The sequence below is a fragment of the Xenopus laevis genome, chromosome 6S (genome assembly GCF_017654675.1).
Source record: "Xenopus laevis strain J_2021 chromosome 6S, Xenopus_laevis_v10.1, whole genome shotgun sequence".
Classification (NCBI taxonomy): domain Eukaryota; kingdom Metazoa; phylum Chordata; class Amphibia; order Anura; family Pipidae; genus Xenopus; species Xenopus laevis.
In genome coordinates, this window is record NC_054382.1 from 12,794,378 (window position 1) to 12,819,274 (window position 24,897).

At 39.8% G+C, this 24,897-nt stretch overlaps 1 protein-coding gene across 9 annotated transcripts in view; it reads right to left on the reverse strand.

The window, feature by feature from the left end:
* Nucleotides 1-24,897, reverse strand: part of LOC108719832 (disco-interacting protein 2 homolog C-like) — a 265,083-nt gene that overhangs the window by 58,972 nt on the left and 181,214 nt on the right. For all 9 annotated transcript variants that reach the window (XM_041567366.1, XM_041567363.1, XM_041567370.1 and 6 more), the window contains 10 exons: nucleotides 22,709-22,832; nucleotides 20,154-20,263; nucleotides 17,376-17,478; nucleotides 17,158-17,222; nucleotides 14,807-14,900; nucleotides 11,176-11,295; nucleotides 9,542-9,656; nucleotides 6,455-6,594; nucleotides 3,160-3,296; nucleotides 1,665-1,873 (listed from right to left, as the gene is read on the reverse strand). In XM_041567366.1, coding sequence (XP_041423300.1) covers nucleotides 1,665-1,873; nucleotides 3,160-3,296; nucleotides 6,455-6,594; nucleotides 9,542-9,656; nucleotides 11,176-11,295; nucleotides 14,807-14,900; nucleotides 17,158-17,222; nucleotides 17,376-17,478; nucleotides 20,154-20,263; nucleotides 22,709-22,832 — 1,217 coding nt within the window. The remainder of the gene's footprint in view (nucleotides 1-1,664; nucleotides 1,874-3,159; nucleotides 3,297-6,454; nucleotides 6,595-9,541; nucleotides 9,657-11,175; nucleotides 11,296-14,806; nucleotides 14,901-17,157; nucleotides 17,223-17,375; nucleotides 17,479-20,153; nucleotides 20,264-22,708; nucleotides 22,833-24,897) is intronic.

The window sequence follows — 24,897 nt, forward strand, 5'->3', positions numbered from 1 at the left end:
TATTACATTTCATCGAAAATTTGCTTTGCGAAAGAAAAAATCCAATTTTCGCCTTTTTTTGTTTTGCGATTTTTCCTCCGATTTTCAATTTTTTTTTCAGATTTTCACCCGAAAACTCAGATTTATTATGCTTTTTACCCGAAAACTTCGGGGTTTTGCACGAAACCCAGCACACATCAAAATATCATTGGGACTTCTCCCATTGACTTATATACAACCTCGACAGGTCTATGAAAATCGGAGGAAAAATCGCAAAACAAGGGGAAAAAAAAATCAATTTTTCATCTTTTTTTGCGATTTTTCCTCCGATTTTCAATTTTTTTTTTCATATTTTCACCCGAAAACTTGCTTTGCGGGAAAAAAATCCAATTTTCACCTATTTTTGTTTTGCGATTTTTCCTCCGATTTTCAATTTTTTTTTTCAGATTTTCACCCGAAAACTCAGATTTCTTATGCTTTTTATCCGAAAACTCAGAAAACTTCGGGGTTTTGCACGAAACCCAGCGCACATCAAAATATCATTGGGACTTCTCCCATTGACTTATATACAACCTCGACAGGTCTATGAAAATCGGAGGAAAAAATCACAAAAAAAGGGTGAAAAATGTTTTCCTCTTATTTTCAAATTTTTTTGCAAAAAATCACAAAAAAAAGGGGAAAAAATTGTTTCCTCTGATTTTCAATTTTTTTTGCAGATTTTCACCCGAAAACTCAAGATTTCTTATGCTTTATACCCGCAAACGTCGGGGTATTGCACGAAACCCAGCGCACATCAAAAAATCATTGGGACATGCAACCTCGGCAGGTCTGAGATGCTGGATTTTCTGATTCAGATTTTTCCATCCTCGGGGTTTAATAAATTCCGAAAAATGTATGATTTTTTAAAAGTCCAATTTTATAAAAAAAAATCACGAATTTTTCATGATTTTTGCATTTTGAGTTTAGTAAATAACCCCCTAAGTATGTCAGCAGTAATCATCTGATCTATATCCTTAAGGACAGTGACACACATTAAGATTGGGGGAGATTTAGTTGCCCATCGACAAATCACCTCATCTTCGAGCGACTAATCTCCCCGAAAAGCCTTCCAGCTGGCTAGAACCTAAAACACCAGCAGAATGGTACACGGATCTCTTAGTTTTCAGAATTCGCCTGGACTTGCGTCACGAGAAAACTTTGGACGACTCCGAAAAACGAAGCGCTCCAAGTGCCATCCCGCTGGCGATTTACAATTTAGCCGGCGGGAAGGCTTTTCAGGGAGATTAGTCACCCGAAGAAGAGGCAATTTGTTGCTGGGCAACTAAATCTCCCCGAATCTTAGCATGTGTCACCACCCTTACAGGATATAGATATGAGCATGTTGTCATACAACAACTCATGACTGGAAGGCCACATCCCATTGTGCCATCTTGTAATGGGATTAAAGACACAATAGGAGCCCTGTAAGCCTAAATAAGTAGTGTGAGGCCAACCTATAGCAAGACAAAGGCTCGATAGGCAAGGCTAGAACTGCAGGCCGAGCCAGTAGTTCCTTCATAGAAGCTTTTAACTTTTGTTATTATTAATATAGTTTATTTAATTGGATAATAACTTCAGTATGGTAAAAAAAAACCCCACAAGAGATGGCCTTTAAAATGTTAACATATTTTCCAATAAGAACGTACCTTCCTCTGTAAACAAATTTCATCGGTTCCACTGCCAACGCGGTTGCTACAATGTCGTCAGCGTTATGCCGTCGCCCACTGACGACCATCAGACCGTCCATTTTCCCCACAACAAAGACCAAGCCAGCTGGTCCTATAAATCCCAGAAGGCCTGTCCGTACAAATGGATATTCACTTATTGGCGCTCCTGAGCTCATCATTGGGAAAACCTTTAAGGAGAAAGAGATATAGTCAAAAATGTTAGATCTCGGTGTGACTATTTATTGAATACACGAGATAATGTAGCACCTGCTGCAAATGTATAAAAATATATTCACTATGGAAGGCGAAGGTCAAGGGCATTCTTTATTAATTAATTAAATAACTCTGAAATGCCTTCTACCATTGTTAATTTATTTAAGTATCTTCTCTGCCCAGGGTTGGACTGGCCGGCAAGGCTTCCGAGAAAATACCCTGGTATGACCAGGGGCAGCTGGGAAATTGACAATATGTCTAGCCCCATGTCAGATTTCAAAATTGAATATAAAAAAAATCTGTTTGCTCTTTTGAGAAATGGATTTCAGTGCAGAATTCTGCTGGAGCAGCACTATTAACTGATGCATTTTGAAAAAAACATGTTTTCCGATGACAGGATCCCTTTAAAGTTGCAGATACTGAGTGTTCTCAACTTCAGTATCTATAGACTCCTCATGTCAATCCTAATGAACTTGGAGACCTGCCCAAAAGATCTTTTTTTTTTTCAAGGTCCGGATGTAGTCAAATATTAACAGGTGCCCAGGTACCTAAAACACTTTGGTATAGATAAGTCCAAGTAGAAGAATAGAAAGCAAATTCTACATGTAGATAATCTAATTAAGTGGCTCTTGAGCACTTCATCACCAAAGCCTTAAGGTGGAGATCTGCTCGTTTGGCGAAATCCTGATATGCCCACATTGAGGTGGGCAATATGAGGCTGATGAGATTGTGGGTGCACGGTGCATATCAATTTAGGGTTAGCAGTGGTACTAACTATCTCCTCCTGGATGAACCTATCACATTTCAAACTGAAAACTTAAAAAAACTGAAATGATCATATAAAGATATTGTTAGTTTATACATATACTCATATATGTTCCTGCCCCAGGGTAGCTTACAGTCTAATTCCCTAATATACAGACACACTCAGTAAAGAAACACAATCTGTTTATTACCACTCTAAGGCAATAAGTGGAGGCCTTTAGAAGAACTTCAGATTTCAAAGAAACCATATGGTCCAGTGGATACATTTAACAAGGTAGACTAATAACAGCACCATATGCAATATATATATAACCTATTGAAACCCTGTGTTTGTATTATGATAACCAACTGGTGGCCTGAGGAATGTACCTTCTTCTAATCAGATTATTGCACTTCCAATAACAAGCTCCTCTGGAACTTCCTGCCCAAGAACTTTTTCTTTAATCCAGTTTTATCCTTGTTTATGATTGCCTGTGGTTTCCTTCTGTCAACTTACCTCAAATGTGTTCTTGGTCATGCCAGAAAGGCCGTAATAGGATGTACCCGTAGCAAGAGCACAGACGCAAAGTTCTCCTATTTCATCCGTCCGACACAGCTGTGGAATCCCATCTGGTCTCACTGAACACATAATAGCTACAGAGGGGAAAATGTAGGTTAGGGAAGTCCTAATCCTCAACTATAAACAAGACAGAAAGGATAACATAGGAAGGAGTAAGAGGCCCCAAAGGGGAGACAATTACGTTACCCTATTAGCCTATCATATAGCCTTAAATCATCTACTGAAAGGTTTTGTTTTAAAATTGTTGCCTCCTTTTTATTTAGCGTTCATCATCCTTGTTCTTTAGCAATACACAAATTACATCTTCCAACATGCTAAACCAGTGATCCCCAACCAGTAGCTCGTGAGTAACATGTTGCTCTCCAACCCTTTGGATGTTGCTCCCAGTTGCCTCAAAGAAGGAGCTTATTTTTGAATTCCAGGTTTGGAGGCAAGTTTTGGTTGTATAAAAACCAGATGTACTGCCAAACAGAGCCTCCTGTAGGCTACCAGTCCACATAGGGGCTACCAATAGTCAATCACAACCCTTATTTGGCACCACCCAGGAACATTTTTGATGCTTGTGTTGCTCCCCAACTCTTTTAACATCTGAATTTTGCTCACGGGTGGAAAAGGTTGGGGACCCCTGTGCTAAACTGTCCAACAGAGATGTTCCACACAAGAAGACTTTAAGCAAGGACAAAGTGGGGCTATCTGTATAAAACACAGTTGTTTGGTTGGGAAAATTAGTGAAAAAACAGACTGACTCTCCAGCAGACACACTGTGATTGGCTGTTCAGTTGATCTAGGGAAAATTAGTCTGCAACTGACATTTCCTGACATTTCTAGGTCTTCCATGTTGGAAAGTTTAAGAAGATGAGTTCCAAAAAGGTCAAGAACGAAAGCTTTGTGTACAAGAAGCTAGGTATGGGACCTATTATTCCTAAAAACTCATGACCTTGGGTATTCCAAATAAGGGATTATTCCATAATTTGGATCTCCATACATTTAGGGGGTTATTAATAAAAATCCGAAAAGTTCTCACAACTTTCTGAAAACGACTCCGACCAAATCCTCACTGATCCCCCCCCCTATTTATCAATACATTTTCCCGAAAATTTCTTGTGCAGGAAAAAACTCGATAAAATGCTGAATTAATCCAAAAACCACAACATTTTCGATTTGACACCAGAATTCTGCAACTTTTTCGGATTTCACCACGAGATACTGTAACTTTTTCGGAAATCCAGCTCAGATCAGGATATCAATGGGATATCTGCCATTGACTTTACATGAACTCTGCAGGTCTGAGTTGAAGTACTTTTTTATTCGGACACCATAGGGGTTTAAAAAAAAATCACACAAAAAAAATCGAGTTTTTTTCCCCCACAAAAAAATTGTGTTTTTCCCTTTTAAAAGTCCAAGCAGAAAAAATTGGACTTTAATAAATGACCCCCTAAGTCTACTTAAGAAAAATTGAAACTTTACATAAACCTAATAGGATTGTTTTGCATCTAATAAGGATTAATTATACTTGAATCAAGTACAAGGTACCGTTTCTTGATTACAGAAAAAAAGGAAATCAATTTTAAAAATCTGAATTTTTTATTAAAATGGAGTCTATGGAAGATGGCCTTTCTGTAAGGGTAGAGACAAACGCTCAGATTCGGGGAGATTAGTCGCCCATCGACAAATCTCCTCTTCTTCGGGGCGACTAATCTCCACGAACTTCCTCCCACCGGCTAGAATCGAAATCGATGGTGGGATGGCAATCGGTGCGCCAGGGTCTTTACATCAAAAGAAATGTCAAAGCTAAAATGAATAACAAAATATTTTAGGACCTCCCTCTCTTATTTCTGCAGTCTCAGGCTACAAACATTAGGATAAAGTTCGGGCATTGCTCCCGTTAATTTTTCTATTTTTAAAAGACCAGGGTTGACTATGGCTGAGCTGATTTCAGGTTCCATGTTGCAGATTCCTCTTTGTATTCATAATACAATGGAGGGTCAGTTGAAAGTCAAAGCTGGTCCTTGGGAGGCATCTGCCTTAAGCTTTTAATGCCAGTACTGCGACTGCAGCTCAACTTTTATTACAATTTAAAAAAAAAAAACAGCAAAATCGCAGCTTCGGAATTCCAGGCATGCCATGCTCATTACAATAACTAAATAACGAATACTCAGTAAAGTGGAAAATTATATGTATTCCTTTGGGGGATGAAATAATAGTTTCTTTAACTTGCCTCATATGGAAACATTGCCACTGCAATGAAGTGGATAATTAATAATCATGCAGGAATGCGGTTACCTCGTTTGCAATTCATAATGAAGGTTTCTGATACACGCCCCCCAAATACATTAGGAACAGACTCTCCTGTGTTGTGTGCGTTTCTAGTCCGATGCACATTTATTCATTGTCTCGGACATTAACAAAATGCTCAATCATAGTACAGAGTTGTGTAGACTTTCCTCGAAGGCTAATTTATGAAATAAATAAAGGGCGACTGTGGGTTCAAGCAAATGAGGTTGGAGAGGAGAGAACTGTTAGCACTGTTGTATAAACTCATCTTCCTTCTTCTCATCTTCCTTCTTCTCATCTTCTCATCTTCCAATGCGCTTGGTTCATCTGTGCCGTTGGTCTGTGGCCTTACATGACCATGATTATCTCAAAAGACTGATCTCTTTACCCTCATGCAGGGGACACAAGCTGTAGTTATCCAGATACCCCCATTCCCAGTATCCCCTGACACTAATCAGCCACACTCAGCCATAACTATAGTTGCCACATAGGCCCCTTAACACCAGCTGCATATTAAATCCTCATCCGACATGTCTAATTAGCAAATAATTCAGATTCCGCTGACTGTTGGTGCATGCATTATGCATCTAAATGAACTGCTAATTAGACTTGTAGGCAAGTGGATTTAATATATGGCCGGCATTATAGCATGAAGCAAAAAACCAATTAGTAAAATATAAACATAGTTGTTATATATCAGCATTTAATATCTAAATCTTATGTCAGCCATAAAAGGGCTGATGAAACATGTCCAAGTCGGCAATTTATTGGGGCATTTCCAATGGTCTATCCATTAGGGCTAAATGCTTGTATTCTTTTTTCCCACTGAAAACAATTTATATGTGTTCTAATCATTTCACCGAGACTGTAGTTGTTTTTTGACCATGTCTAACCAGTGCAACTGTGCAAATCGAGCTTCATTGGTGACTATAAAAAAAGCAAAGTTTTATTTCCTTACCACCAGGCATTACAGTCCCAACGTCTTGCACTGTCAATACAGAGAGCTTTTCTTCTGAGTCCACTCTAATGACGCCATAGGTGAGGCCTTGCATTGATAAAACCCCCCTCCCTGGAGGCTGGTTGCTGTCATCGGTTGGCCTGTGACAAAGGACAATTAATGACCGTTTAACATTCAACAAAGCAGGAGAACATATGATCTTCACTAATGGGACAGTGCAGAAATAAAATCCAGACCCATGCAATGACAGGCCTTATTAGACATATTTAGGTTTGTGTACTGCAGCCTGACCATAGGCTCCTTCGCTGTAAAGTTCTTTGTAGACTTGGCTTCATGATTATCCTACTCATACTCTCAGCCACTGGTTCCCAAAGGTTGGACCCTTGGAGGCCTGGAGCAGTGGTTGGGGGGGCAGTCAGCTTGAAGACCACTAGGATGAGATATGGAGAGAATGACTTTTCTAGATTCTAGATATAAATGTAGAGTGTTCTGTATATTGATGGAATTATTGATGAATGATACACACATCTTGTTATAGGTTAAGGGGATCCCTTTACAAAGGTTGGACCTGTATGGTGAAACTGAAAGTTCCCAATCACTGCCTTTAATGTTGAACCAATGCACATATATTCAATCTCAGCTGAGGTCCATGCACTTTTGTCCATTAATGGATGATGCCTTTCTCTGAGACCTCTGCACCAATGCAATTAGCATCATCTTCATAGAAGCTCATTCCAAACTTCCCCAAGAGCTAACCCTATTCCAGAATCACTTGGGTCTTTTTCTCTAACCATGGTTGGAAGACAAGGAATTGGCCAATGACGGGAGCAGTATAATTTGTATCCCTCATTTACAAAAGTATTTCTTTTAATTTGGTAATTGTCTCTCTATATAAATAAGGTGAGCAGACCTACTCCATTCCACTTCACTATAAGCTTCTCCAAGAGCCAACCCTATTCCAGAATCTCTGGAATTCTTTTTCTCTAACCATGGTTGGAAGACAAGGTTTTGGCCAATGATGGAAGCAGTATACTTTGTAACGCTCATACATTTCTATTATTTTGGTAGTTCTCTCTCTCTTTCCATATATAGAACCATGGTGAGTATATATATATATAAACTGCCTCCTTGATGAGCCAAACTGAAATGTCACAGTGATTTTCTGGGGAGAGCAGACCTACTCCATTCCCGCTTCACTGTAAGCCGCAAATTGGAAGATAATGCAATTCACTCTGGATTATGAAGTACAATGACATGCAGAGAATATCTAGTTACTTAAAAACCTCAGGAAAATGCAGCTGGAAAAGAAACAAAAAAAAAACACTCCGCATCTTTCCAGTCCCCTGGAGGTTCCGCTGTGTAATTTTTAGCCAGCATGCCGAGCATTTCTATTTGGGGCTAATTATTTGCATTCTTCTAACAGGTCATATGACACAAGCTGACTTGGAAAACGATTCCGTCTCTCGCAAAGCGATTCGTTACCAGAAATAATCTGCAGCCATACATCTCAATTAAAGGTTAAAGCGAGAGCCGGCTTTACAATGACAGCTGCTGAACTTTTCCAAACGAAAGGCTTCAGGGGGGCAACAAATTAACAGAAGGAAACATTAAGTAGAAATGTGAAGAATACAAATGGCTTCTGTAACCAACACATACACACAGGCTGCTATGATGAAAGTTACAAACACACACACACATATAGGGTAGCACAATTCAAATACTGGAGGTTACACAAACAAACATACAACTAATTGATAAAGGCTAGGACATTACATTATATGAAGACTACACACACAGGCTATCATGACAAAGGTTGTACACACACTTGCATGATGAGCATTATACATATACAAACATGCATTATGAAGGTTGCACATGCTAGCGTGATGAAGGTGGCACATACAGAGACACACGTGGAAATTCGGGGAGATTAGTCGCCCTGCAACAAATCACCTCTTCTTCGGGCGACTAATTTCCCACTGAATTGCCTTCTTGCCGGCTAGTATCTAAATCGCCATCGGGGTGGCACTCGGAACGCTTCGTTTTCTGAAGTCGCCCAAAGTTGCCTTACAAGGAATCTTCTGGCGACTTCAGAAAACGAAGCCTGCTGAGTGCCATCCTGCCAGCGATTTAGAATCTAGCCAGCGGGGAGGCAGTTTGGGGAGATTAGTCGCCCGAAGAAGAAGCGGTTTGTCGCTGGGCAACTAATCTCCCCCCATAGCTTCGTGTGCCCCTGCCCTTAAAGAATTACACACAGGCTAGCATAATGAAGATTATATACACACACACAGGTTTCCATAATGGCGGATTTACACAAACAGATGGCAAACAAAGAACTGATATTTGGCAATGCCTCCTGCACAGAAAGTAGACCATTGGGCCCACCATGGTGTCCACCAGAGGCAGTTGATGCCTAAGCCTTCCTATCTAGAAAAACTGTCTTGTACTTCCATGTAGGACCACAACTGGGGTGGGATAAGCAGCTGATGGTTATACTATGCGTTGCTATCTTCATCCTTTGATGTGCTGCTCCATTGTTCACAGTATAAATTAAGATGACATATAAATGTCTGTTCCTAACCTGCAGAAAAATCAAACTACTTCCCTGGCTAATGTTCAATTTCTACATTTTTAGATAAATTCTAACAGCAGGAGATTGGGCAGAGACACATTAGGTAACGATGTATCACCTGGCGCTAACCAGTTAGTGTGCTCGAACACCCAGCATGAAACCCTTTTCATTTTGATTGAAACTACAGATAGAGAATAGAGTATCCCAGCCCAGCGTCGTATTCCCAGAGTCGGGAAACTAAACAGAAAGATCAGGCTGGAAATACAGAGCGGGTAGAGTCAGCAGAAGCCTTAATTGCCCAGTAAGTGGAGAATCTGTAGGTTGTCAATGACAATGTAAAACGCACCACATTTTCTCCTTAATTGTCAATTTATGCAACTAATCATAAAGAAGGAAACTATCCAGGCCCATTAATTCCGAATTGCGATTAGCAATAGGAAAGAATATTCTGATGAGCGTTATAACTTAGAACCCATACGAGGCATCTGTGCTTTAAAGTGCATATTGTACGGTACCTCCTTATGGCTACGGTAAGAGCCTCCGGTGAACTGGCATAGGGACAAATGACTTCTTGCCGCAGACCTTTACTTTGGAAGACATTGAGAAAAGCATCACAAGAAGAAATGGACCCTGGAGACAAAGCACAATTGGAGGATGCTATGAGAGCACAGCAACGGAGCGTTTGAACACAATGATAAAGGAACGTTAAAAAAAAACAACAACTTTCCGAGTGGTTCTTCTCTAGACTTTTCCCCCGGGCTCCGCACTGGATTAAAGAATAAACTAGAATCCCATTCATCTCCTCTCGGCATTCACAATCCAATGAAATAAAGATAAGGGGAAGAACTGTAAGCAAAGGCAAAGGGATGGTGGATAATTCTACCACCTGTCACCAGATCATGTATTTAATTTATAATACAGGTATGGGATCCGTTATCCTGAAACCTGTTATCCAGAAAGCTCCAAATTACGGAAAGGCTGTCTCCCATAGACTCCATAATAATCAAGTAATATTTGGAAAGGCGTATTTATCAAAGGATGAATTTTCACTTTCACTCTTTGATAAATACTCTTTTAAAAATCCCATAGAAATGAATGGAGAGTGGCGGAATTTCTCTCTAGGTGACCTCTAACTTTAATAAATATACCCCCAATGTCTTTTAATATAGATCTGTAAATGAGCCAATATTAAAAGCTCAATTTCCTCTAAAATCTTGACGTATTTGAAACACAAAAGCAACACTATATATAAACATATAAACGGTGTACACAGTAAACAGTGTTGGGAAGAAATGTATCGGAGCTGCTCAATGGCTTCTCAGGAGGTTTTTTTATCCGCTATAAAAATAGAAAGTGATAACATCAAGTGATATCCCGTTTCTCCATTGTGCTGAAATGAAGAACATCCAATCAAGCTAATGTCGCGGGGGGCAAAATCCCTACGAAGCTGAATAGCGGAGAGACCTGCTCGAGATCCCAGCATGTTGTAATTGACACCAACCAATTACAGGGAACGTCCAGTCAAGGAATCTACCCTACGGAGATGCTCCACTCCACGCTTGCCCCTTACCCCTGTCCCTCTTGGAATCCATTGTGGTTTTTTAAAAAAAATGATAGTCAATGAGAATGTGACTTATATTGCCTGCGCTTCATTCCCTATAATATGTCCTATCTTCTATCGACAGAATATTATCAATAACAAAGATCTTTGCAAATGGGTACAATATTTTTTAAAAAAAATTAGAACCAAACAACCAGTGGAGAAACCGCACACCTTACACTCCCAATATCCTCCATCTTGGTGCTCAGTGACGGGCGAATCGGCAACCTCCGTTACAGTGTATGAAGAATTTCACTGGCACACGAGAGGGGCATGTCCCCCAAACGTTGCACATTGCATTAAATAAAATCGGAAGGGCTCGTCCTGCTAAATGCATCTCATGTGTGCCCGTGAAATTCTTCATATAACAAAATTAGAACACATCCCGTTTTTCTCTCCCCACCATTCAACCTTCAATAACTCACCATTTTTATACCACTTGGGTAATTTAAAGGCAACCTGCCTAGTCAAGAGGTCGTCTTTGAAATCATGATTAGAACAAAGATATAAAAATGAAGCTTGAATCCAGAGCCAGACAGATATACTTACAGGGGTTTGCTCCGTCGGCCACAATCAGCATGCGCAACGAGGAGAGGTTGATGTCTCTCTGGTCCCGGTGAGCGACCAATGCCCAGTGCATGTCCCTTGATTTGACACAAGCAACTTTAGCTAAGGAGAGACACTGCTGTTATTGGTGGGGAAGAAGGTAAGGCCATAGCAATACACCAGGTAATGTCATTAGCAATACACTGAGGCACACAGAATGCAAAGCATGTGGTTCTTGCCCTTCAAGGGCCTCTTCATCTTTACATGAACTTTCAGTAACATGTAGAGAGTAATATTCGGAGACAATTTGTAATTGGTTTTCATTTTTTAACATTTACGTTTTTTGAGCTATTTAGCTTTTGATTCAGCAGCTCTCCAGTTTGCAATTTCAACAGTCTGGATGCTAGGGCCCAAATTCCCCCAGCAACCATGCACTGATTTGAATAAGAGACTGGAATATGAATGGGAGAGGCCTGAATAGAAAGATGAGTAAGAAAAAGGAGCAATAACAATAAGGGGGTTATTTATTAGAATCAAAATTTTTCAGATTTTTTAATTTAAAAAAGTCCGACAAAACTAGAATCCACGATTTGACCTTGTTTATTATTAAAAACGCTTGATTCAATTGGATTGGGGGAAAAACTCAATAAAAATTGATAGAAAACTCAAATCGTACATTTTTTTCAGAATTTTTGCCCAAAAAGCCCGGAATTGTTGGATTTTCGGGCTAATTCCAGTGCAGACCATAGAAACTTCCAAATAGGTTAGGGACTAGTGATGAGCAAATTTATTCGCCAGCCATGCATTCACTGGTCGGGCTACCCGAATCTCCAGGTGTGCCCTTACCCGAATGCATTTGGAGAAAAAAGTCGCCATAAGCAAATACACCCATTGGGGCTCATTTATCAACACTGGGCAAATCTGCTCACAGGCAGTTACCTATAGTAACCAATCAGTGATTAGCTTTTTAAAGCCAGTTGCAAGCAGTACAATGAATGCAGCAATCTGATTGGTTGCCATGGGTTACTGCCCATGGGCAAATTTGCCCAGTGTTAATAAATGAGCCCCATTGACTTTAATGCAATACAACAAAAAAGTTACCATAAGAAAAAACGCCTATTGACTTTAATGTATTTGGAGCAAGAAAAATTGTTGCACACGTAAAAATTTGACACTTGTAAAAATGCACATTGACTTGGCAGTCAATGGGCGCAGTTTTTTTGCAGTTTCTAATATTTTTCGGTGAAAAATATTTTTTCGCAGTTTCTAATATTTTTCGGCGAAGCAAAACAGGACAGATTTGCTCATCACTAATAGGGACCTCTCCTACTTATATACAACCTTGGCAGGTCTGAGAGGGAGGATTTTCTGATTCTGACTTTTTGCAGCCTCGGAGTACAATAAATCTCGAGAAATTTTACCCCCACTAAAAAATTTGGATGTTCATAGTATAAAAAACTAAATTTTTATAAGTTTTTAGCATGCAGACTTTAATAAATAATCCCTAAATGTGTAGCCTTACAGAGCATTTGTTTTTAGATGGGGTCATGTTATTTGCTTAGAATTAGCCACTCTATAACATAATAAAAAATTAACTAAAAGATGAACCACCCCTTTAAATGAATGCCAAAATTGCCAATATCCTCTAATGTGCATTGTAGGATTCCTGCTTTATTAAAGGGGGCCTGCAAATGCCTGCCATGTTGTTGTACCTCCTTTACATAATTAAAAACAAATTGCATTTACAGTTCTTTTCTTGTAGAGTTTATAGTCAGATTTTATAAAAAAAAATCACGAATTTTTTGTGATTTTTGCATTCGGAGTTAAGTAAATAACCCCCTTCGGGGGCTATTTATCAAAGTTCGAATTTATCTCAATATTTTCTGAAAAAAACTCCGCATGAGTTTTTTGGGCCTATTTATTAATACACTTTCCTGAAAATTTTGTTTTGGGGAAAAAATCCTAAAAATTTAGAAAAATTGTGAAAAATCAGATTTTCACGATTTTTCCGGATTTTTCATCCGAAAACTCAGAATTTTGCTAGAAAACTATGAAAACTTTGGGGTATTGCCTAAAAACCCAGCGCTCATCAAAAGAAACATTGGGACTTCTCCCATTGACTTATATGCAACCTCGACAGGTCTGAGATGCCGGATTTTCAGATTCTGACTTTTCCATCCTCAGGGTTTAATAAATTCTGAAAAATTCATGATTTTTTTAAAAGTCCGATCACTTTTTTGTGATTTTTGCATTCGGAGTTTAGTAAATAACCCCCTTAGAGTAAGGAAAAATATTAGGTCAAGGGAGTTAATGAGTTAGGTGAAGAGGCCACACTAATTAAAGGACAAGGAAGGTCACATTTACTGAAGGGGGGTGCCAATTGGGGTGGGATTGCAGATAGCTGTCCAGGAGCACCGGCCTGCTACACATTTCATCTCAGTCATCCTTTAATTAGTGTAATGAATGTAAGATACCCCCCCAAATTACATAAAAGTAGGGATGATCTGTTTCAAAACTCAAGTCTGAACTACTTGGTGCCTCTGTGCTTCTGGGACCCCTGAGCAGCCACTGGGTCTGCTGACTCTATAATTATGCCCCTGATCAACGATCCTGGGACTTTTGTTTGACTAAAGTTCCCTATACAAAAACTTTGCTTGAAAAAGGATTTTCACCTTGGCTACACCAATTTACAATTAGGTTCATATAAGTTTGTTATACATGTTTTCATTGCTCCCATAGAAAATTCACATATGAGGAGCAAAGGGTCAACTTGGACCTCACCAGACCTGCAACAGAGCCTCACAAGAGAGCTTTGACAAACTTATGAAGCTTTTCAAGGGCCGTCAAAAATCCTGGTATTTTCCAGAGCGAAATTTAAGCTTTTAACAGAAGTTTCAGCTTTTTTAGGAATACTGTCATTGGAATTTTTTTTCCAAAACGGATCAGTTAATAGTGCTGCTCCAACAGAATTCTGCACTGAAATCCATTTCTCAAAAGAGCAAACAGATTTTTTTATATTTAATTTTGAAACTGACATGGGGCTGGACATATTGTCAGTTTCCCAGCTGCCTCCAGTCATGTGACTTGTGCTCTGATAAACTTCAATCACTCTTTACTGCAAGTTGGAGTGATATTACCCCCAGCAGCCTAAGAACAGAACAACAGGAAGGTAACCAGATAGAAGCTCCCTAACACAAGATAACAGCTCCCTAGTAGATCTAAGAACAACACTCAATAGTAAAATCCAGGTCCCACTGCGACACATTCAGTTACATTGAGTAGGAGAAACAACAGCCTGCCAGAAAGGAGTTCCAGTTCTGAAAGCACATGACCAGGCAAAATGACCTCAGATGCACCTACACATCAACACTAGAATTAAAAAAAAATACACTTGCTGGTGAATGAAATTTTATCTGGTAGAGTGAATTATTTGCAGTGTGATTTAGAAATAAAAACGACACCATAAAAATCATGGCAGAATCCCTTTAATGTTGACAGCACTGTTCTTCTAAAGTTAAGTGTACGGTTGCTCTCTCTTGGCTGACAGTCTGAGGAAACCCTGCTCTAGAACTTGGTCTAGAACAGGAAAAACCATAAGAAGACACAAGAGACCCAAAAACGTTATTTAGCTTACCTTTGTACAGGCAGACCTTCTGTATCCACGACAATGGATTCACTTTCATAAGGGAATACGGGATACTAATAACATGCATCATGTTCATGACACTCTATAAAAAAAACCACAGCAACGGAAACATCATTTCTAGAGCAATTCATCCGCGCATATACGAATTGTACGTTCCATTATGCCTTCCCTGCTGCATGCTCTCCAGGCTAATGTCCATCACAATTTAGGGGCATTTTACAGCCACACTCGCTGCTTTGTGATTTATCTTGCACAATTTTTGGGATAGACGGTACTGAGTAATATCGTAATATCATCACCAGACATGGTCATTTATTTTCGACCGGAATATTTTTATATTGTTTTCCACTATTCATAGAGAGAAACTGAAATTAACATAGCGGAATAAATTTTGCTGCGGCTGGAGATGCAAGCAATAAAAACTCCGGGTATTGCTCTGTAGGTGCCAATTTACTACTCACTTCTGGGAAGTGTAAAATTCAAAGGCCACTTGTAAAAGTAACACTGATGTTTATTGGGTTTAACACGAGCAATTCCCTTCGGATCCCTTTGCTCGCAGCCTGGCGGTGACAGCGCTGGCTGGAACACATAATAGACTAGCGATGATTTTAACTCGTTTTCAAGTATTGGGCAGTGGCTGAAGTCATTCTGCAGAACTAAACACATATGGGAATGGTGATGGTAAAATAGAAGTCATCGTGATCATACTCCTATTCCCTGGTAGTATCATTTATTATCATATAATACACAAAAGCCATGAATATCCTGTAAATGATATCCTTATAAACGGTGAGTTCTGATGTCATCAGTTATAAACGGTGAGTTCTGATGTCATTTCTGTCACATGACTCACTGAAATTTGTGTATTATAATAAATAAAGTACCCCCAGTTGTAAAATATGAGGATATTAGAAGTTACCTCGGAGTTCCATGACCTGTATAAATATGGTCATGAAACTACTCGGTAACTTATAATATCCTTATATTTTACAAGAGGGGGTACTTTATTCACTATATTATATCCTGATCTTCCCTTCTTGCTCAACAACCAGCCAGGACAGAGGCAGACTATAAGTGGTTTAGGGGATATGAATCGATATAAAATGCTCATCTTAGAAGCTCTGGGGAACACTGAGTATCCCACATAAGAACATTTCTTTTGGGGTAACAGCTTGAGACAAATAAACCCCTTTAAAATAGATAAATTGTGTAAAAACAAGATGGTGCCGGTGCATTATACTCTTTTAAATATAGAAGGAATGTGCTTAAAAGTGTTTAAAGGGATACTGTCATGGGAAAAAAATTTTTTTCCAAAATGAATCAGTTAATAGTGCTTGTCCAGCAGAATTCTGCACTGAAATCCATTTCTCAAAAGAGCACACAGATTTTTTTATATTCAATTTTGAAATCTGACATGGGGCTAGACATATTGCCAATTTCCCAGCTGCCCCAAGTCATGTGACTTGTGCTCTGATAAACTTCAATCACTCTTAATGCTGTACAGCAAGTTGGAGTGGTATCACCCCCTCCCTTTTCCCCCCCAGCAGCCAAACAAAAGAACAATGGGAAGGTAACCAGATAACAGCTCCCTAACACAAGATAACAGCTGCCTGGTAGATCTAAGAACAACACTCAATAGTAAAATCCCATGTCCCACTGAGACACATTCAGTTACATTGAGAAGGAAAAACAGCAGTGTGCCAGAAAGCATTTCTCTCCTAAAGTGCAGGCACAAGTCACATGACCAGGGGCAGCTGGGAAATTGACAAAATGTCTAGCCCCCATGTCAGATTTCAAAATTGAATATAAAAAAATCTGTTTGCTCTTTTGAGAAATGGATTTCAGTGCAGAATTCTGCTGGAGCAGCACTATTAACTGATTCATTTTGAAAAAAAATTTTTTTCCCATGACAGTATCCCTTTAAGGCTAATTTATTGAAAGAAAACTAGTCCCGACCATCTTCTGCCTCCTTTCCCAGGCTGTGCAGTGAAGTAGGCAGCACTCTGCACTGTTGAAAAGGAACCAATCAGCAGCTAGGTGAACCTGGTAAGCAACTAAAGCCTGTCTTAGACTGTATAACTGCAGGGATGTGATTGGCTACTGCCTTCCTACTGTGCTTCTAGCAGGGACCATTAGGACACACCAACCCCTCATTGGAAACACGTAGAGAGGGGATATAGCAGATCTATAGGGAGCACTGTTAAAGATAATATTTTTCAGCCCAAATTAAAACCAGTAAGATATATTATTAATTATTGCCTACAATCTTAGGTGGGTTTTCAACAATCCTATATTTCTCCTTCCCAATCTACCAGTCAATCAGAAACAAAAGTGCATACCGTGAGAATTCCGTGCCACAGCCCCACATCTTTCTTGAAATCCAAGACATTCACTATGGTTTCCGCTATAGAGGAGAATAAAGAATTCTACATTAGTATATATTGCATGTACCATGGCGCAACTCCATAATGATACCAAGGTTGTGCAGTAACATGCTGCAAATCTGCCCCCAATGCAACAATACCGAGACACGGCTCAGGTATGATGCAGAGTTTACCTTCTGTGTAGCCACACGCTTGTGTTAGAGCCTGACAGTGGGTGAGAAGTGCAATTCGTTTCACAGTTACTCCCAGCACGCTTCCATCTTTGCAGGTTTTGTACTGTCAGGGAGAGAACATGCAACTATCAGCGCGTGAAACAACAAAGCGACACTTTGGGAAATGACAAACAGACACTTTTCAAGAGGGCACGAGACGAGGGCAAACTGCGATGTAATGGCTTGATTCATACAATGCGGACTTTGCCCTGCAAGGAAAGTGATGTAGCTTGCTTCATGGCTCAGTAACCTGCATCTGTCTAGTTCTTTTTCTCTTTTGAAATAAAATACACAATTTTATCAGCTGTAACTGTTTTTCTAATGTGAGGTAGCTAGCTCCAGTTTGGAGGTGCTACATCACCATTGGGTGGAGCGGTGGAGGAGAGCCAGTGCCCTCATGGCTGATGGTGGTGGGCGATGAAGGTTGACTGGCTGCACAACCAATAATTGTGGAGCTGGCAGGGCCTCTGTGTGTGATTGAGGGTATGTGAAAGCGGAGGATAAACCATTTTGAGGATTTGAAGATTAGAAACTTCTTAAAGGTGAAGGAAAGTTACCAAGGCAGTTTACTGCCAATAGATTAGCCACAACAGTGCAAGCTAGAACACCATTTTTATTCTTTAGAATGCTTTTCCATACTGAGTAAACAACTCTGTTTGTTTAGGATAGCAGCTGCCATTTTACCTTGCTGTGACATCACTTCCTGCCTGAGTCTTTCCCTGCTCTGGAGAGGGACGGGAGGAAGGAGGGAGAGAGGAGCAAACTGAGCATGCTCAAGCCCAAGCCCTGGAGGTTTATGCTGAAAACAGGAAGTCTGATACAGAAGTCCATGTGTACATAATAGAAGGAAAGAAATGCTGTGTTTCTTTTGAGCAGCATTACTTTGAGGGTTTACTGGTGTATTTATATAGACCTTTCTGATAAAGCTTATTTAGTTTTAACCTTTCCTTCTCCTTTAAAGAACATGTCAGGCCCGGCAATGTAGAACATTCATTTTTATACCCAGCTGTCAGTTTTAAGGAGAGAAATTCTGTTGAATATTGTAATTCCCAATAAAATTCATATTATGGGATCATATATTAGCAAGACTAATTACCACTAAAGGGGCTGTTTCTTCATCCCAGAATAAGAAACATGCCAATAAATTCTATTGTTCCTTCAGAGAAGATTACATGCCCAGAAGGAACGAAGCCGCCTCAGTAAAGCTCAAGCAATTCATACCCTCTGTTTTAATCCCCGGCTTTTATTGTATTTTTTAATAGGCTATAAAAGCCAAATGTGTACTGGCAATGTACCCCTTCAGAAATGTATCCACGTATTATAAGGATAATGAAAGCCACTAAGAAGTTTGGTGACCACAGGGCACAAGGTAGCAGGCTGAATTATGCAGGTCAGAGAACTTTAAGGACAAGCCATGTATTACAAGGGAAATTGTACCCCACTACTGTAATTTATAAGGATATTAGATGTCATTGAGGTGACCATAAGCCACAAAGTAGCAAGCTAACTTCATCGGTCACAGGGATCTAAGGTTCCATTTAAAATTCATTATTAAAGCGGTACATCATTCCTGAGCAGTTTTGGCCTAAACTGAAAATTTATGGCTAAGAAAAAGTCTACACGTAAAGTTCATTACAAGGTAGTCTACAGCCTCAGGCTTTCATACAGATCACATGCTTATGAGGTGAACTTTATATATCAGAGCCCTGGAGCCATCTAGCTACACAAGGACAACATCAGCCAACACCAGCCACTCACAGGTAGTTTATCTATGGATGAACAGGTCCATAAATAACAGGATTCTTGTATTTGGCCCTTCCGTCTTGCGAGGAGGAGGTGACTCCTAACAAATCATCAGCATCAGAAGGACACAGGATATATATAGTGAATAAAGTACCCCCTATTGTAACATATAAGGATATTATAAGTCACTGAGGAGTTCCATGACTTGTATACAACTCTGAGGTTACTTCTAATATCCTCATATTTTCCAACAAGGGGTACGTTATTTATTATCATACACAAGTTTTAGGAGTCGTGTGACAAAAATGACATCACTACTCACCATTGATAACTAATGACAACACTAGTCACCGTTTATAAGGATACAATTTACAGGATATTCATGGCTCTTGTGTATTATATGGACTTATGAAGTCCTCAGCAGACACATTTTTGGTGACACGATGCACATAAAATAAAGACGTCTATAGTTGTAGAGTTGTGGGTCACCTTGGGGGATGTGAAAGTTCAACATGAGAATCAAACAGGGCAAATCTTTAAATTTTGTCAATAATTTTGTTATTATTATGTGAATGTTGCACGGTTTCATCCCATGGTTATACCCGTCTCATAGACTCTTGAAGAAATCGATAAAGTAGATAAACAAATTTAGGCTAATGTCCCATAGGTTAGTTTCCAGTCTGCCATTATTGAGCCAACTGAAAAGTGCCCGTGATCACCTCTCCTGGTTTCCATTCACTTGAATGGGAGACACCAGCGAGGCTGAAACGTGCATCAAGTAAAATTGGTCTCATTTTAATTCTTGAATGAGGCTTAATGAATGGCCTTTTATATAAAAAAGTCATCTTTATTCAATTATGATTACTATAGAGACCAATACATTGATTAAGGTGAGGCCTTCAAATATGAAATGGTGTGCCATAATAAAAAATTAGATGCATTCTCCTACTCCTTGCATTCTTTCCATGAGAAAAGAACATTGTGAAGTTGACCCACCTCGATGTAGGCAGTGTCATTGTTTGCATCCTTGATATGTGGAAACCAATCACGCGGCGGTTTGGACAAATGTTTGGATTCCGTGACAAACCAGAGCAGTTTTGGCCAACCTGGTGGGAAGAAAGAATTTCACTTTGTGGATACGAAAAGGATTCCTTCAACGCTACCATCATTTCACTTGTTCAAAGTTCATCAAGGAGAAAGTGGTTTGGATGATATATTATAAACGGAAATAATAATGATAGTGCAAGTATGACCGGAAAGGTTTGGGATCTGGGGTTTTCTGAAAAATTTGGATCACCGTACCTTAACTCTGCTAAATATCCCAATAAACCCAATAGGATTGTTTTGCCTCCAATATGGACTCATCATTTTTAAGTTAAGATGAAGTATTTGGTATTGTTTTACCATTAAAGAACAAAAAAAAGAAATGATAAAAATTAGAATTATTTGCTTATTAGCTTTCAGGAAAATGTGTTTCTGAATAAGGGAACCCATAGATGTATAATTTATCCTTACATTCAAGTGGGTTTCTGAGCCAGCCAAGAGGACAAATGGGAACGCACATATTAAAGCAAAATAACTTGAAAAAAAAATTAAGGTGCATCTGCAAAGTTACTTAGGTCTTTAGGGACTAAAGCATATTTTGTAGTTGGACTTGGGTTTTAGGTTAACAAATATAAACAATATATCAAGTAAATACATATGTTTAATTCAGTAAAGATGTTATGGCATTTTTTCAACTTAAAGAATTAACCTAATAGTAAAACAAAGTAGCTCAAGCCAAAGTTGAAGTGGCTTTAAAAGAGAATTCAACCCTAAAATTAAAAAAACCCCTACCCTACATAGACCCCCTCCTCCCCCCAGCCTAAGTGTTACCCTGGGCAAATGCCCCTAACGTTTTACTAACCCCTCGGTGCAGATTCAGGCATCGGAATTCACGGGTACCATCTTCAGGCGCTTCTGAAATCTGAGACCGGCGCTTCGGCGATTTTCGGGAATTTTGGCGCATGCGCAGTTGTCGCAAAACAGAATATTGCTCCAACTACGCATGTGCCGCCACGCCGGTCTCATTCCGAAGATTTCCGAAGAGAAGAAGATGGCGCCCATGAACTCCAATGCCTGAATCTGCACCGAGGAGTAAGTAAAACATTAGGGGCATTTGCTCGGGGTAACAGGCTGGGGGGAGGGGGGTCAATGTAGGAAGGGGGGGTGTTAGGGGTTTTTTAACTTTAGGGTTGAATTCTCCTTTAAGAGATCAGGTCTAAATTCCGAGTATGGGATCCGTTATCCGGAAACCCAAACAAGAAGGTCCAAATTATCGAAAGGCCACCTCCCATAGACTCCATTTTATCCAAATAATCCAAATTTTGAAAAATCATTTCCTTTTTCTCTGTAATAATACAACAGTAAATTGTATTTGATTCAAATTGAGATATAATTACTCCTTATTGGAAGCAAAATCAGCCTATTGGGTTTATTTAATATTTGCATGCTTTTCTAGTAAACTTAAGGTCTACTAGGAATTATAGAAAGATCTGTTATTCGGTAAACTCCAGAGCATTCTGGATAACAGGTCCCATACCTGTGCTAACAACAAAAAGGCCCTGTGATACAAATGTGATGTGTGTGTCTATGACTGACTAATTGATAGCCAGAATAGAAAGGACTGGGGTCAATACAATGAAGCATAGGCAATAGATATAATGATTAAGGCTCCTGTAGGTTACTAAAAGTCAGACTCGCCTGATGTTGTTGTGCAACATCAGGCCCAATCAGTAATTGCCTTGTGGGATCAACCCCACGAATGAAGTATAAGGCTTGAGATTTTCCCATAATATCTAGGGACTTTGCCACTGCTGACGAGCTGTGTGATGTTGTTATGGTTTGCTGCCTCCAAAATGCCGTGTCCCCCGGTTGGAGTGATGATATAATATCTAGGTAACGTATTAATTCATTAACCCTGTATATATTAACTCTTTTCACTGATAAGTGTAAGTAATAAAAAGTGTTGCATGACAATTGATTTCCTGTTTTAATACAGTGAGGTGTGGGTGGGGTAGGTTAAGCTACCAATCATAGCAATACAGGCCCAGATTTGGAGTTTGGCAGATTTCAAACATAGTGTCCGACAGTGTAGTTTCAAGAGACCATCTGTAATTCTACTAGATATGTCCAGGCTGATTTTCCTGCTGATACACCAGCCAGTACATGGCCCCTTGGCAGTAGGATTGCCACCTTATAATAAAATTTCAACCAGCCAGTGGAGGGGGTGGGAACAAAAGGGTGGGCCGTGACCTCAAAGGGGGTGGAGCCACAGCAGAAGCCGGCAAAAAGGTGTGTTTTGACCAGACTGGGGGCAGGCCAAGGGCTTTTGTTAGGTTTACCAGCAGCTACATTGCTGGTAAATTTGTAATACCGGCCCCGGCCTTGGTAGGTGTTTTACCGGCTAGGCCCGCCAAGTAGGGTTGGGGAAGTGAGAGGAGTCCCACCTCATTGTCATGCTCTTTATTATTTCAGTATAATGAGCCCAAATTTGGTCACATCAGACTTACCTTTAAATTGTGGAATCTCCCCCGTGGGACTCTTTGGCAGACCTTTATGGCAGGCATCACTCGTCAAGGCCACAGTTACTCCACAACTTCCTAACAAAAAGCCAATCTGTTGGCTTCCTGCATCCTGTTAGTAAAAACACATGGAAGAGAAAATCATTCTGATGGGACTCGGAGTAAGTATAACATATATAATAATTATAAGAATGAAAAGGTATAATTATAAAATAGACTATTACGGGTATCCGTCTGTATTCAGCACAAAGAGCAGGTTCAATGCAGCAGATTATTAAATCCATTAAGTGAGAAAAGCTTAGATCAGTTTGTTACTCAAACAATTACAGTTAATCATGTAAGAAATCTACATACTTCAGCCCAAAAATCCGTTTTGCAACAAGAATCCACATAAAAGACATTGGGGTCATTTACAGCTGCAACTGCAGAGAGATCAATTTCAAGTAATTTTTTTCCCCACAAAGCAGTGGTTTTCCCCCAGAATTCCAGTGTGTGTTTGCCCACCAGTTGCGGGTGATGTGTTGAGATAAGTGAATATTTGCTCATATTTCATCACAATTGCAGTGACTGGCGTAATTTCCAGTGAGTATAGAGTGTGTCCTGTACAGGTATGTTATCCAGAATGCTTGAGGCCTGGGGCTTTCCAGATAACTGATCTTTCCTTAATTTGGATCTTCATACCTTAAGGGGCACATTTACTATTGGTCGAATATCGAGGGTTAATTAACCCTCGATATTCGACCGTCGAAGTAAAATCCTTCGACTTCGAATATCGAAGTCGAAGGATTTACCGCATTTCTTGCGATCGTTCGATCGAAGGAAAAATCGTTCGATCGAACGATTAAATCCTTCAAATTGAACGATTCGAAGGATTTTAATCCATCGATCGAACAATTTTCCTTCAATCCCAAATTGCCTAGAAAGCCTATGGGGACCTTCCCCATAGGCTAACACTGATGCTCGGTAGGTTTTAGGTGGCGAAGTAGGTGGTCGAAGTTTTTTTTTTAAAGAGACAGTATTTAGACTATCGAATGGTCGAATAGTCAAAAGATTTTTAGTTCGAATCGTTCGATTCAAAGTCGTAGTCGAAGGTCGAAGTAGCCAATTCGATGGTCGAAGTAGCCAAAAAAATACTTTGAAATTCAAAGTATTTTTTATTCTAATCCTTCACTCGAGCTAAGTAAATGTGCCCCTAAATCTACTAGAAAATCATGTAAACATTAAATAAACCCAATAGGCTGGTTCTGCTTGCAATAAGGATTAATTATATCTTAGTTGGGATCAAGTACAAGCTACTGTTTTATTATTACAGACAAAAAGGAAATCATTTTCAACATTTTGGATTATTTGGATAAAATGGAGTCTATGGGAGATGGCCTCCCTGTAATTCGGAGCATTCTGGATAATGGGTTTCTGGATAATGCATAGTCGCAGGGTGCTAGGTTCCCCTGTATCAATAGGCACAAGTGCTCCCTATTTGGAACAGGAGAGCTGCAACAAGCACAGCTATTTGGTTGTGCAAATAAAGTCCTTTGAGCAAATCAAATGGGATTTTTGGAGCAACTCAATGCAATGAAATCTGCAGGACTACAACTTCAAATGATCCCTATTGAGCTCCAAACTACACTGCTTCCAGGGTAACTCCAGTCTCCAAGAAACATGTTTTTCTTTCACGACTTCCTTCCCAAGGCCACACAACACAACGTTAGAACAAAGAACCCTCTTTATGTGGCTACTCACTAAAATACCAAACATTGTCTCTGTGATCTTACCCGCTGAATTACATAAATACACAATGAAAGCACCAAAAGAAAAATCCAATTTAAGATTGTTTGTGTTTAATCAAGTGTCATCGATTATAAAGTGACTGGCACTTTGGTATTCAAAATTAAAGGTATTTGAGCATTACTGGCACTTTAAGGGTTTAAGCAAACGGGCAGATTCGGCGAGATTTAGTTGCCTGGCGACTAATCGCCTCTTCTTCGGGGCGCCAATCTCCCCAAACTGCCTTCCCCTTGCCTTCCACCTGCTAAAATGAAAAAACCGCCTGCGGCAATGCACTCGAGGTGCTTCGATTTCCAAAGTCGTCCGAAGTTGTCTCACGAGGAAACTTTGGACGACTTCAGAAATCCAATCGCCGCGAGTGCATTGCCGCAGGCAGTGGGGCAGCGGATTCT